Source organism: Monodelphis domestica, chromosome 3 (genome assembly GCF_027887165.1).
Source record: "Monodelphis domestica isolate mMonDom1 chromosome 3, mMonDom1.pri, whole genome shotgun sequence".
Classification (NCBI taxonomy): domain Eukaryota; kingdom Metazoa; phylum Chordata; class Mammalia; order Didelphimorphia; family Didelphidae; genus Monodelphis; species Monodelphis domestica.
Genome location: NC_077229.1, coordinates 142,302,910 through 142,317,555, shown reverse-complemented (window position 1 = coordinate 142,317,555; position 14,646 = coordinate 142,302,910). Strand labels below are relative to the sequence as shown.

Below are 14,646 nucleotides of genomic sequence, written 5' to 3'. Positions count from 1 at the left end.
TTGCCTTAGAAATACTAGAATAACCTCATGTTCCCATCTACATTTTTTGAGAGAAATTTTACCTAGTCCTTTGTGTAGTAAACCATTCAAGAACCCATAAAATAAATTACTAATAATTATTCTTCTCCTTAGTATTTGAATGTGTCCCAGATGCAAAACCCTAAGGTCAGTAGCAGTTTGTTTATAATAAAGGAGTTGATGTTATTTCATCGTCCCATTTTGAAGGCAGAGAGTGTTTGGATTTTTTCTTTATATTCCCACCATGAGCAAAGTATCTGACAGTGGTAGGCATGTAATAAATGATTAAACGGAACTGAAGGGAATTACTGTCTCTTGGAGATATCTTGGAGGGGTTTTATTAATCATTCCATGGTTGACATGGGCCAAGAAGGCCAAGGTTGTCTATATTTTTATGAGGATCATTAGTTTCATTTGGTTCTTTGGCATAATCTGCAACTCTTACCCTGACTAAGCATCCTTCAATCCTGGACTGTGGGGAGGAACAAGTAATGGTAACAAGGTATAGTGAAAAGAATTCTAGATTTGGAGTCAGAGGACTTGGGTTAGAATCTGCATCTACTATAGATGGTGTGAAGTCAGAAAATGTTCAGTCAGAGTTTAGACTTTGGCTTCCTTCTTGGAAAACTGATTTTGACTTTGATGGATGGAAAATTATAAGTGAATAATGGAGAGCAATCCTGGGTAATGGCAAAGGACTAACTAATGGCAAAGGCTTGGAAATCATTTTGGATTTTGTTGTTTAAAACCCTTACATTGTGTCTTAGCATAAGACAGAAAAGCAGCAAGTGCTGGGCAATTGGAGTTTAGTGACTTGCCCAGGATCACTCAAATAGGAGAGTCTGAGGCCAGATTTGAACTCAGATATTCCAAACTTCAGGCTTTGTGCCCCTAGTTACTCCTTTGATAATCAATTTATACTTAACTCTAAAGTGTGTCTCAATTTAGTTTGAAAGGGCCACATCAATTTCCTCACATCTGGGGAAGAAAAATCACCCACCAATTTTATGATGGATTCATGTTTTTATGATGTTAATCTTTATTCCATTCATACAATGTTCTTTCTCCCACCAAACAGATGGAGGCAAGACAATTACCTACTTCAATTATGATTACCAGGGGGAATTTCAAACCGTTACCTTTGAAGGGCCTGAAATTAAGAAAATATTCTATGGAAGTTTCCACAAGGTTAGTCATTTAGGTTTTATCATTACACAGTGTTGGTCAAAGTAAGAGAGTTAATAAAATATATATGTTAATGTGTGTGTGTTGTGTACAATATTGTAAAAGCATAACACGTGTACTTGTAAAGATTTTGATATTAAGTAAGACAACCTTCCCTGAAAGAGGTTACATTCCTACTCTGAAAATATTACCTGTAGCCACAGAACAAAAATATGCATATATATTGAGTGGAAAGGATTGATGTTTTTTTAATTACCTCTGCACACACAGATAAAAATGTTTGCAGCTGAGTCATCTTGAGAGACCAGTCTATACACACACATACAACACACATTATTCTTTGTCCTTATTTTAACCACTTGACATATGTGGCCCAAGTCTATTACTTAAAATTTCTAACTGTAAGACAGAACTCCAAGAATGAAGAAAGTTTTTAAAATGGAAGGGGCTTTAAAAGTCTTCTAGTCCAATCTCCCTCATTTTATAAATAAGGAAACAGCCCCAGAGAAACTTGCCTAAGGTCACATTGAAGGCAAAGCATAAAAGGGATAGGAATTGAACTCATGGCCCAATACTCCAAGTTCAGTCCTCTTTCCATGGTACTATTCTATGCTGCCTCTACTAAAAAATAAATGCGACTCCATTGGAAAATGTCCCCAGAACCTTTTAATGATAACTCTAAGGGTCCATTGTACCAAAGAGCCATCAGGAAAAACTTATTTTTTGACCCTTTCATGTGTTTAGTTAAGGACCTTCTTTATGAGACTCACTGCTATGGTTTAACATATGAGTTGAACACAATATACACTCTCATATGTATATGTGTGCGTAAAAATGTTCTCTAGTCAGAATGATTTTAAATTGAATTAGTCTCATATCTTAGGAGAGGCACAGGATCCAGGACACAGCAATTAGGTCCACACTTAACTCTGCCCTGACTCTGACCACATCTAGTCTAAATGTATCATCTCTTTAGATTGTGAGCTTGACAGGGACTGTCTTTTGTCTCTTTTGGAATCCCCAGTGCTGAGCTGCAGTGGCACATATTGGGTGCCTAGCAAATGCTTGTGGATTGATTGATTAAATTAGAAACATGTAGATTAGGCATGCTATGAGACCTTTTGCCTCACTGATGTGATACCTAACACATTTTTTTTTCCTGAAAGGGCTCCAAGTTTTACAACAAATGCTCTTCCAAAAAAATTTACACTTTCCATTAGTGACACATTCATTTGGCATGATTTTGTTTCTTAAGCTTTCCTCTAAATCTTACATGATTTCTTTTTAGCATGAGACCAATGGTACTCTAACAGAGGTGACCTGGGATTATGTAGTTTAGAAAGGAGACGATTTAGGGAGTAAATTTGTTAGCTGTCTTCAAATATCTGAAAAAGATGTCACATGGAAGAGGAATTGGTTTTGTTTGATTTGGCAACAGAGGGCAGGACAGAGAACAATGGGAGGAAACAGCAGAAAGGCCGAGTTTAATTTTACATAAAGGAAAACTTCCTAACCTTTTAGAGATGCCCAAAGGTAGAATGGGCTGCCAAAGGACCTAGTGCTGATTGAACCCTTCACTGGAAATCTTCAAGCTGTAATAGGGAGGTTTAAGGGAATGGAAGGTTAACAGATGGGATCACACTAACCAATTATATAAACAGGTTTATTATCTAAAGGGATAAGGGAATGAAAGGGGAACAGGAAATTACTTACTACTATTAACCCACCCAGATATTAATTCTTAGACTTTCTAAAAAAACCTTAACCTAACTAAATAAACTAATAAAAGATACAAGGGATTAGTAATGTCCATAGGGCCAGATTCTTACAACTCCAGAGTCCTTGGTTGGACCAAACTGCAGAATCAAGATGTAGGGTCCTCACAAGGTCTAGGAAGGGAGGAGGTTCACACCCAATCACACTATCCACCAGTATGAAGAGGAACACTCACTCAGCCTTTAAAAAGATAATCCAAGTCGTTGGCAGTTCCACAGTTGGTTTCTTCAGGGAGACACTGACACACAGCCTCTCTGTCTGCCACCCAGCTCGAGAGAGCCAGTTGCCAATTGCCCAACTGTCTTAGAATGCTGCCCCAGCCAGCTCTGGAGAATCTTAGTTTGAAGACTGTCAGTCAGCCTTGCAAATTCCCCTTGCTACAAAGCAAAGACTAGAACACAACTTACCAGGGATGTTTAGAGGGGATTCTCCATCAAGAACAGAAGTGAAGAAAAGTCTTATGAGATTTCTTTTTTTCCTTGAAGATTCTGTGATCCCTAGCTCTTGTTTTCTTACTATATGCCATATTCTGAATTTTGAGATTAAGTTGAAAGATTTCAGATCTCTGATCAATGTAGTGACAAATCATGAATTTATGGTTAAGAATATCTCTCACCTCAAGATAGGAAGGTGGTAGAGCAACTGGCAGACATTGGCAATGGGCTTGTTATGCTTAAGTATATCTTGTTAAAGGAGAGAATTCTATTTGTATAGGTTGGGAGAGGGGGGATGGGGTAGCAGTCAACAATGTGGCAACAATTTTGAAAAAAATAGCATCTATAAAAGTTTTTTTTAATTGAACATTGAATGCAGTTTTGTAATTAATGTATTTCTTTTTCATATTGGTATTGAAGTTGAGGGCCATATCATTAGCACTGCCTTAAAATTCCTCATAGAGACAGATCGTGTAGTTCATGGCCAGAGGTCTTTCCTTTAGTGGCCTCTTTGGATTCACTCTCATTTTCTCCTAAATTCTATTTGGCATTGATTTTTTTTTTCCTGGTCAGAATCTGGACCACAGCCCCAAAGGAAAGTTTGAAAGAAAAAAAGTACCACATTTGAAATTTCACAACTCTTAAAAAGCTAGCCAACAATATCCTGTGAAGTATGATGAACTTATAATATTCATTCCAAAGTAATTTTTTTCTGAACCTTAGGTAAATTTTAAGTTCCATACATATTGCCAGAAGAACTGAGAGATATAGCATGTGAGCTCAATTATTAAAAAGCTTCCTGAAAGCTACAAACCAAAGCCAAGTTCTTCAAACTGTGTAAGAATCTCTCTCCTCTTATCCCTGTCCCCACTTTAGAAAGCTTCTCACCTAATACCTCTCCTTTGAAAACCTATGTGTACCCAAAAAAGGAGAGAGCAAGCCAACATTTTCAAAATCCAATCCTATTCTTCCAATGATTGGAAATATTTCGGAATTGAAAGTATTTCTTGATTCCACATTACTCCTTCTTTCTTCACTTTTTCATTTTCATACTTTTTTGTCCCATTGTTTCTTTCAAGTAATTATTTCAGGTTAGTTATCTGTTAATACTATTTAAATGCACTTCTGAGATTTTTTTTAAGTGAAGTCTTTTTTATTTTACCATTTTTATCCCAATTACCTGTAGAAACAATTTTTAACATTTGTTTTCTGACATTTTCTGAATTCTCTCCCTCTATTCCTCTGCTCCCTCTTTTGTAAGAGCAAGTAATCTGATATAGGTTATATATGTGCTATCATGCAACACATATTTTCATATTTGTTTTTATTGTGGAAGAAAGCACATATTTCACGTTTGAGAAAAAACTCATGAAGAAAATAAATTTTAAAAAATACGTTTCAATCTGCATTTTGGCACCATCAGTATCTTCTATAGTGGTGGATAGCATTTGAAATCTCCTTTCTTATTGTGAAGAGATGCTTTCTAATTTATCAGGGTCATAGGTTTGGATTATTATGTATAGAGTTTTCTGAAAGTACTGCATTCCTTACTCTAATGATAATGTGGGAAAGGTTTAGAGGCTGGAAATCAAGAGAGGAATAAAAGTGAGGCTCTCCAAATGATTGTTGGGATAAAGTTACTTTTAAAACCTGAATCTGAGTTGGAAAGGACCCCGCGAATCATTTAATCTAACCCATCTCTAAAGAGAATCCTTTATCACAAACTGGCAAGCAGTCATCCAACTTTTGCTTGAAAATCTCACATACAAAGAAACCAGTTCCCTCCTATGGCAACCTATTCTGCTTTTATATAGCTCTGTTGCCATTTTTCCAGGCATGAAACTTAAACTTTCCTCTTTTATAAATTCCATCTATTACTTCTTCTCTCTAGGGCTAAAAAGGGCTAAAAAGAATAAGACTTCCACATACCAGCCCTTCATATTTTTGAAGACTACCATCATAGCCTTTCAAGTCTTCTGGCTAAACATTGCCATTTCTTTTGAACTTGCTCTTCATATGGCATGATTTTGAAGACCTACATCATCTTGGTCACCTTCCTCTGGCCTATCTCTAGCTTGTCTGGGACTTTCCTAAAATGTGGTTCCCAGAACTGAATATATCATTCCAGATGTGCTCTGACCAGTATCATCTGCTTCTCTTAATACAAACCAAAAATCTCATTAATTTTTTGGCTGCTGTAGCATACTGTTGACTCATCATGAACTTGCAATCCTTTAAAGCCCTGAGATCTTTATTCAGACGATCAGTTGTCTAGACATCCTTTCCCCCATTTTGTATCTGTGAAGTTGGTTTTTGAACCCCAATGTAAGATTGATTATATATATGTGCATACACATATATAATATTTATTATTTAATTATATTTTATTTTTACATATTATATTTTATCATATTAGATTTGGTGCAATGTTCCAGCCTATAAAAATCTTTTTGGATCCTGATTCTGCCATCTAATCCCTTCTAAATTTATGTCATATGTAAATTTGATGAGCATGCCATTTATCCCCAAATCTCAAGGTTAGAAGGGGTGCCAGAAGCCTGTGAATTCAGCCACTGCCCAATCCATTATCACCTTTACCAGATGGCATTTAACAAACCTGTTTACCCAAAGACCTCAAGTAAGAGGGAACCCACCACTTCTTGAGGCAGTATTTTCCATTATTTTTTTTTCTTGATTTTATTCCAGTAACAAATTTACACATAAGTTTTCCAAGGTTACATGATTCATGTTGTCTCCTTCCCCTCTTCCCTCTTCACTTCTGGAGTTGACTAGCAGTTGCACTGGATTATACATGTATTATCACTCAAAACCTATTTCCATATAATTCATTTTTGTCAGAGAATAATCATAGAAAACCAAAACCCCAAATCATATACCCCCCAAAATGATAAATCATATGTTTTCTTCTGCATTTCTACTCTAACAGTTCTTTCTCTAGATGTGGATAGCATTCTTTTTCATAAAGCCCTCAGAATTGTCTTGGATTATTGTATTGCTGTTAGTACATCCCATTTTTGGCTAGCATTAATCATTAATTTTTTCTCTCTTATAAAGCCTAAATTTCTCCCATTGAATCTCCTTTCATCTTCTCTGCCTTTATACAACTCATTGAGAAAATCTTTAAGAGATACAGAGACAAGGGGGCAGCTGGGTAGCTCAGTGGACTGAGAGCCAAGCCTAGATATGGGAGGTTCTGGGTTCAAATTTGACCTTAGACACTTCCCAGCTGTGTGACCCTGGGCAAGTCACTTAACCCCCATTGCCTAGCCCTTACCACTCTTCTGTCTTGGAACCAATACACAATATTGATTCCCAGCTGGAAGGTAAGGGTTTAAAAAAAAGATATAAAGAGACCAGAACAGATCCTCAGGATGCTCTTCTAAAGAGCCCCTTCCAAGTTAATATATTAATTAATGACTTCACTGTGGGTTAAGCCTTCAGACCATTTCTGAATCCATAAAACAGTACTATCATTTCGCTGACAACTCTCTGTCTTGATCACAAGATTCAGTCCAGTGCTTTGCTAAAATAATGAAATGCTATGAATTCCAGAAATTTCCTTTATTCTAATCTATAAACTAGAGCCCACTGGCTAGCATTTACCTATTTATGTCTTACACAGATCTCTAGTTGCTCCAATGACAACACAAATTCTCATGTCATCCTCCTTAACAAAACAGAATATTTGAATAATTCTTGTCCTTTTAAACTGTACATTGCATAGTAGAATGTAAACTCCTTGAGGGTGGATATCATTTTGTTTTTGCTAGCCTAGTGCTTGGTATATGGTAAATATTTAATAAATATTTGCCAACTGGAGGGTAATGAAAGGAGATTGAAAGTTTGACAATGAATAATTTTTTCTCTTGTTTCTTACCTGATATTTGCTTTTTCCCCCCAGATGCATATTGTTATTAGTAAGACCTTGGCCAAAGTGTTTATTGACTGCAAGCAAGTGGGTGAAAAAGCAGTAAATGCATCGGGCAATATAACTTCCAATGGTGTGGAAGTCCTAGGGAGAATGGTCAGATCAAGAGGACCAAAGGACAACTCTGCACCAGTGAGTACAAAATAAGTGAAATTTCAAGAAAATCACCTACTTTATGGTACCTGGGGAAATATGTAATTGGTGCCAATTTTGTGCTGTGTGGTTAATGTTTTATTTTATATTCCTCTTAATTACTCATATAGAAAAGAATAAAAACATGTCACCTGACAAAAATAGTATAATTTTACTTTGAAATAAAAATGATCATCCTATGATTTCTATTTTCTTTGCCTTATGGCTGAAAAAAAAATGAAAAGAATTACTTGAAACAGGTTAGTCCTTTAATGTATTTTTAAATTCTAGTCCTTCTAATAATAAAAACTCAAAGGAAGACCCACTATCGTCATTGGACATTCTAGCTCCTGTGTGAGCTCTTTCTCCTCTGACCTTTAGCAGGTATATTTTTAGAGGATTGATTTTTTTTTTAAACCATGAACCTTTTCCAGGAGACAAATCCCCAGTGCCTTTCCATAAGTGAAGGCATCAAAGAAGGAAAACATGTAGCTTCCATGCCCTCAGTAGTAAACTTGCCTCTCTTCTGTTTCCAAGGGAGGACCTTCCATGATAAAGTTAGGTTCTGTCTAAGAAATTAAAATGAACATTCTGCCCTGTCCACCATAGCAGTGGGGGCTGCATTAATGTGCATGTCTGCAGTAATATGGATATCTATTAGTTAGGAACTGAGTTTTAATGGGAGATGGCTTATGCATGCTGTGAAAGAGCCATGAAAACGCTTCCTAACCTTTTATGTATTTTCTTACAAGTTGGTTGAAGATTTTGCCTACTGGTGGGAAGAAAGTTACCAAGAGGGAAATTTTGACTAGGTGGGCCAAAGTGAATGTGTCCTTAAGCAACACTTTTTTTTTTTCTGACAAGTTGTATCTTTCATCATGTAATGAGGAATTTAAATCTCGAATGCTTCCAATTGGCCAGGGAAGCACATTCCTTTCATTACCTACATGGAAGAATCCTGAACCCACATTTGTGTACCACAAAATAACACCATCTGTTCACTGCTAATTAGGATATTCTGTAATTTAGTAATTCAGTAATTAAAGCTAAAAGGCATTTCATTTGAGTAAGTAGTTTTTTAATATTCCCAGAAGTCTGATTGTTTGAAAAAATTTCTTCCTCCCTAATAACCACATTACTGTGTAGACATCTTAAAACTCAACATGTCCAAAATTAAACTCATTATCTTCTCCCCAGAAATACCTTCATTTAAAAAAAAAATCTTTCCTATTATTATGCTGTTAATAGCCTTCTCCTTGCATTTTCCCTGGCAATAGGCAGTTGGATCCTGCAGAGTACTGGTCCTGGAGTCAGGAAGACCTGAGTTCAAATCCTGATTCAGACCCTTTCTCTCTGTGTGACCTATCTTCGCTTCAGTTTCCTCATATATAAAACTGGAATTAATAATAGCTGCCTCTCAGGATTATTGTGAAGATAAAATGGGATGATATTTGTAAAGTATATTGATTGCAAACATTAAAATACTATATAAATGCTGTTAGGTATCTCCCATGCCTGCAGAGTTTTCTCTTCTGACTTCCATAGCTTCCTTTAGCTAAATGAAATTTAGTTTATCTTGCCTATATCTCATTTGTACATAGTTTCTTATTTATTGTCTTCCCCATTAAGGAGAGCTCCCCAAATGACAAGCTAAATAAATGTTGCTAAGGAAATATTGCTGTTGAAATGGGGGCAATTGTGCAGTCTAGTAGAGAGCATTGGGTTTGGAGTCAGGAGAGCTTGGGTTCAAATTCTGCCTTGTATACTTACTAGATGGATAACTCAGATAACTTCTTCAGAGCTTGATTTTCTCATCTGTAAAATGAAAGAGTTAGAATGAATGGCATCTAAAATCTATGATCCACGAAATGGAATGGATCTGAATATCACCCATTTTCATCATAGATTTCTTTTGTATTCACTCTGCCTTACCATTAGTGGTATGTTCCATCCATGGAAGGGACAGCATTCCAGCCCCATAAATCACACTTTTTCCTAATTGCACCACTTATATAAAATTTGGATTTCAAATGTCTAGCCAGTCAACTATGAAGGAAAAACAAAAAGGGTCTTTGGAACTCAGGCCTCTGGATGACAAAACTTGTACCTCTGCCACAAGAAAAAAGCAATTCAACAGAGCCCCCTCTGTGGTCAAATTCCAGCAATAGCAGACAAAAGGCAAATTTACAGCAGTCAATAATTAAAGGGATTCTTTGTAAGGGCAGTGGAAAAGAAATAGTTGCTTTTGTTTGAACCCAACAGCCTATAAAGAATTACTTAGTAGATCTGCAAACTGCCCACTCATCAAACAATTTGATTGTGTTGAAATGGACTCTGTTCCAGGGGGAATTGGAGGCTCAGATCTATTTCTCTGAGGAGTGAAGCTTCTTTCTGGGAGCCAGATAACAGAGTTCATTTCTCAAGTGGTTGTATTCCATAAGCCACAAACGAAGATGTTTAAGCCCCAATCTTGCTGCCTTAGAGAGGTGTTGTTTTCTTGATTTTAGCCTTATGTCTGTTCTTTTATTTTCTGCTTGAGAGGGGGGAAGAGGTAGAGGAAACATGCAAATATCTGGTCACTCCAGATGGAAAAGTGGTTTAGGCGCCTACAAAAAAAAATTAGGGTTCTTTGGATCTTGACCAGAATGAAAACGAGTCCCCAAGCACTTGTGGATCATGGACCATCCTAGAGATTTAGCTACACATTTATGCGCCCTCCCTGCCCCAAAAAATTCATTTTAAAGGCTTTTGGGTGGAGCAAAGACGAATGGGTCTAGAAGGAGAGTAACTACTGTATGGAATTCACACATTCTTAGATGGAACGCAACTTGCAGACCAAATCCCAGCAGACAAGATTTTATAAGGAATGGCTGCCCTCTCCCTCCGCTGGGACTGAAATAACAAGCAGTTCTTAACTGTCAAAACGCATATGGGTGGAAACTTCAAGACAATGCATATACCATGTCTTTGACTCTGGCCATCCATCTTAGTTTGGCTTCTCTATCCTACTCTGGTGGCTAAAGGGGTAAAAATAGCACCCGGTAGAGCAGCGCCTAGACATTTTTTGAGCCTGGGACAAGACTATATTTTTCAGTCTTTCGTCCCCTCCCCTCCATACCCTTCCAGGAATCACTTAATCAAGAGATATTTTTTTCCCATTTGAATTAATTTATTTAGTCAATTTAGAACACTATTCCTTGGTTGCAATAATCACATTATTTCCCTCCCTCTCCTCCCCCATCCTTCCCGCAGCCGATGCGCAATTTCATTGGGTATTACTTGCATCCTTGATCAGAACCTATTTCCATGTTGTTGATGTTTCAAGAGATATTTATTAAGCGTCAATTACATGGCTGGCATTGTGCTAAGTATTCTGGGAAATATAGGAATAGGAATTTCAGCGCAATGGGGGAACTCCCAGTTAGAGTCTAAGTCTGCTGTTTTACATCTGTACTTTCTCCACAACACGTAGCCTTAGGGAGTTCGCTGGGGCCCTGAGAAGTGAGGGGATTTGCCCAGCATCACCCAGCCATTATTATATGTCACTAAGAGGCTTGAACCTGCCTCTTCCTGCCTCTGAGAACAGCTCTCTATCCATTATACTACATTTCCTGCCCAGCTACTATGCCTTGCTGCTAGGAAGTATAACCAGAGATGTTCTTTAGGGCAGGGATTATGTGCAGAAGAGTGTGCTGGGCTCTGGGGACACTAAACAATATTAGTTGAAAATGAGTCCCAGGGACAGCCAGGTGGCACCGAGGAGAGAGCGCCAGGTCTGGAGATGAGAGAACCTAGGTTCGACTGTGCCTTCAGCTACTTCCTAGCTGTGTGACCCTGGACAAGGTGCTTCAGCTCAGCTGTCTAGCCCTTGCTGTCTTCTATCTTAGAATTGATATTAAGATATAAGATAAGGATTTTAAAAAGGAAAGGAAAAGAAAATGGGTCCCAATCTTCCTGAGTTTAATGTAATTATAATATAACTTTAATATAAACTCTTCCTAAGAGTTTAATATAATTTCTGGTCCAGAATAACTTAAAATCCTGTTGGACAAGATCAGAGTTATTTACATGAAACAGATTGACACTATATGATAAAATACTTATGAATAATTATGATAATATTTCTATCTACACTTTCTAGTTTATAATGCATTTTTATTTTACATTATATGCTTTCTTCCCCTCACTAACACCATTAATTGGGTATAAGTAGTATTCCTTTATCATATAAGAATAAACATAAATGTAGAGAAATAGATTGTTTTGTACAAGGACCTTTGGTGAGTCAATTGTTGTTCAGTCATGTCCAAATCTTCGTGACCCTTTGGATCATATCCATGGGATTCTCTTGGCAAATATATTGATTTGCCATTTCTTTCTACAGTAGATAAAGTCAAATTGAGATTAAATGACTTGCATAGTTGTATAGCTCATGTCTGAAGCTCAATCCAAACTCAGATCTTTCTGACTCCAGACCAAGCACTCTCCACTGATTTAGGCTTCACTATTGATCCACCTATAGTGGATATAGAAGCCTAAATTAGGACCTCATTTTCTTATCATCTAGCTCAGATTACAAATACCCTAGCCTAGATACTGTTTGAATTCTTATGGAAGTAGATACCCTACCTGTCCCCAAACCTAGAGTGATTGTTTGAAAAACCCTCTCTTTCTATCTAACAGCTCCAAGAAAGAAGGGCAAGGGCTAAGCATATTGGATTAAATCATTTGCCCAGGGTCTTAGAGCTAGGCAGTATTTTAGGCCAGATTTGAATCCTGGTCCTCCCAACTCCAGGTTTGATGGCTCTCTATCCACTGAACCACCCAGCTTCCCTGTAAGCAATTTTTAATTACCCAAATTAAAAGTAAAAAAAATTGAAAGTTGAAGTTATCAAAATATCATGAATCAGGAGGGATATTGGATTTGATGACAGTTAACAACAATTGATTTTGTGATTTTACAAAATCCCCACCCCCAATCTCTATACAAATAAACATTCTAGTCACTCCTCAGAAGGTCACAATTGACTCTAAATTTATAATTCATGATAAATTTTTACCAACTCATTTGGAGCCTTTGTTATTTTCATAAAATCAAATCATCTAGAAAAATGTTCATTAACATCTGATTATCTTAAATGGACAATCTCAGTGATGCACATGTTTAATAAGCAGCTCCTTTATAGAGGTTTGATGGCAAATTTGAAGCTTAATTATTCCATGATGGGGAAATTTAGAGGACAGAAAAGGAAACATAAGGAATGAGACAACACTTACCTGAACCTCAAAACCTCATGTGGCATGATTTAAGAATAGAAACTTGGTCTTCTGACACTCATTCACAAAGCCCAGTGACTCAGCTCATAAGAACATGTTGAACTTTTCCCAGTGTCTCTAGGTAATTTGTATTGATTTGCTTATTATTTATATCCTTGTTTATTTAATATAACATTGTTTATTATCTTTTGAGTCAAAGTCCAATAATATAGAATTCAGAGCTGGAAGCATACTTTAAAATCATTTAGCTCAATCTCTATATTTTTAAATATGGCTTTAAAAAGTAGTATATGAAATAGGGTTTATTTCTAAAATGAAGGCATTTTACCTGATCATTTCTCTTAGTAATTGATGATAACTACCAAGAAGATGCATATGCATACATGCATATGTGTTTGTTATGTGTCTCCCTATTAATGAGATCACAAATCTCGTGGGATATTGACTACAGACATAAATACATACGTCTGTATGTATATGTCATAAGTAGCCTTAGAGAGTAGGTTGCATATAGTAGTACTGCCTAGATGAGCATTGCCATTGACTCATTCCTTCCCCTTAGTGTAAGTGCCAAAACGTTGGAATGGAGTGCTGCTGACCTGCCTAGTGCATGCTCTGATATAGGAATATTTGTATATATTCTAAGATTTCCATTCTTCCAATAATGAGTATTCCCTCCAGGGAATAGATCAAAACCCATCCATGCCTCACCTAGGAGAGTCTGCAAATAGATATACATGTATATTCACTTTCTTTGGAATAAAAGGAACTTAGACCATTTTTTGATGGATAGTCAGGAGTATACACTTAAGTATGGGAGAAAAATCTCTCAGTGAATGCTGAGGACTCTAAAATGCTAAAGATTGCAGACACCAACAAAAAGATATGAAATGTATACAAAGGAAGTGTTGTTCATTTCATCCAACTTAAATCAGAAAAGATAGCCCACATGGGATTTTTAAATAACAGGATTGGTTTCATTAAGCACACACAAGAATATAGTTAAGCAAGTAAGATGGTGAACCAGCAGATAATTCTTTAGTTCTCCAAACACTCTTATCTATTGTGCATTTCCCCCCAGTGGCACATTTCAACTACTGTTAAATATTTTATCATTCAAGATAGTTGGGTGGTATCCTTTTTATTATTAAAAGAACTTTCTCAAGAAAGAAAGATATCTTAGAATTATTGAATGGATGCTTTTCAAAGCAAAGTTTGATATTCATAAAATGCTCCCCCACCCCCAACCCCACCCCCCCACCCCCCCACCCCACCCCTACCCCACCCCCGAAGGCTCCATACCAAGATAAATAACCCAACCTCTTGATGCAGGAAGCTTTCACATGCTTAATAAAGTCCATCTGATTCTATCTTCTAGTGGGACCCAATGTTTCCAGACAAAGCAGCATCCATCCTTAGGCTAATCCAGAGTTTCAGTATTGTATCTTTAGCCAAAAGACTTAGTTCCTTGAAAAAAGAAGCCAGCAGAAAAATTGAGGCTGCAGGTTTGGGGATTAACAAAACTGAGATTTCAGAGTTTCAATCAATCATGTTACCAGGAGTTTTCTCAACAAGGCTTTTTTAACAGATTAAAATGAGAGGTAACTAGAAATAAAAGAACAATCTATTTCTGTACCACCATGATGAGAATTTTCTTAAAACTTCTTCCACTTTAATACAGTTCTTGGCTTTGCAGTGACTCTTAAATCCTTAGGACTCAAAGATTCTATTGTGAGAAAAAGGCATAGGAGGGTTTTACATCAAATTTCATTAAAATGTCCATTTCTAGTCCATATCTTCTTCATTTTTTGTTTATATTAATAATCAGCAATAAGTAGGTTTTAAAAATTATTGTGCTTAAAAATATTTTCTTTT

The 14,646-nt window shown here is 36.8% G+C and overlaps 1 protein-coding gene across 2 annotated transcripts in view; it reads left to right on the top strand.

Annotated features, from left to right (window-relative positions):
- The window catches only part of COL14A1 (collagen type XIV alpha 1 chain), a 297,645-nt gene that overhangs the window by 193,456 nt on the left and 89,543 nt on the right, over positions 1 to 14,646 (top strand). For both annotated transcript variants that reach the window (XM_056823153.1, XM_056823151.1), the window contains exons 33-34: positions 1,097 to 1,206; positions 7,336 to 7,494. In XM_056823153.1, coding sequence (XP_056679131.1) covers positions 1,097 to 1,206; positions 7,336 to 7,494 — 269 coding nt within the window. The remainder of the gene's footprint in view (positions 1 to 1,096; positions 1,207 to 7,335; positions 7,495 to 14,646) is intronic.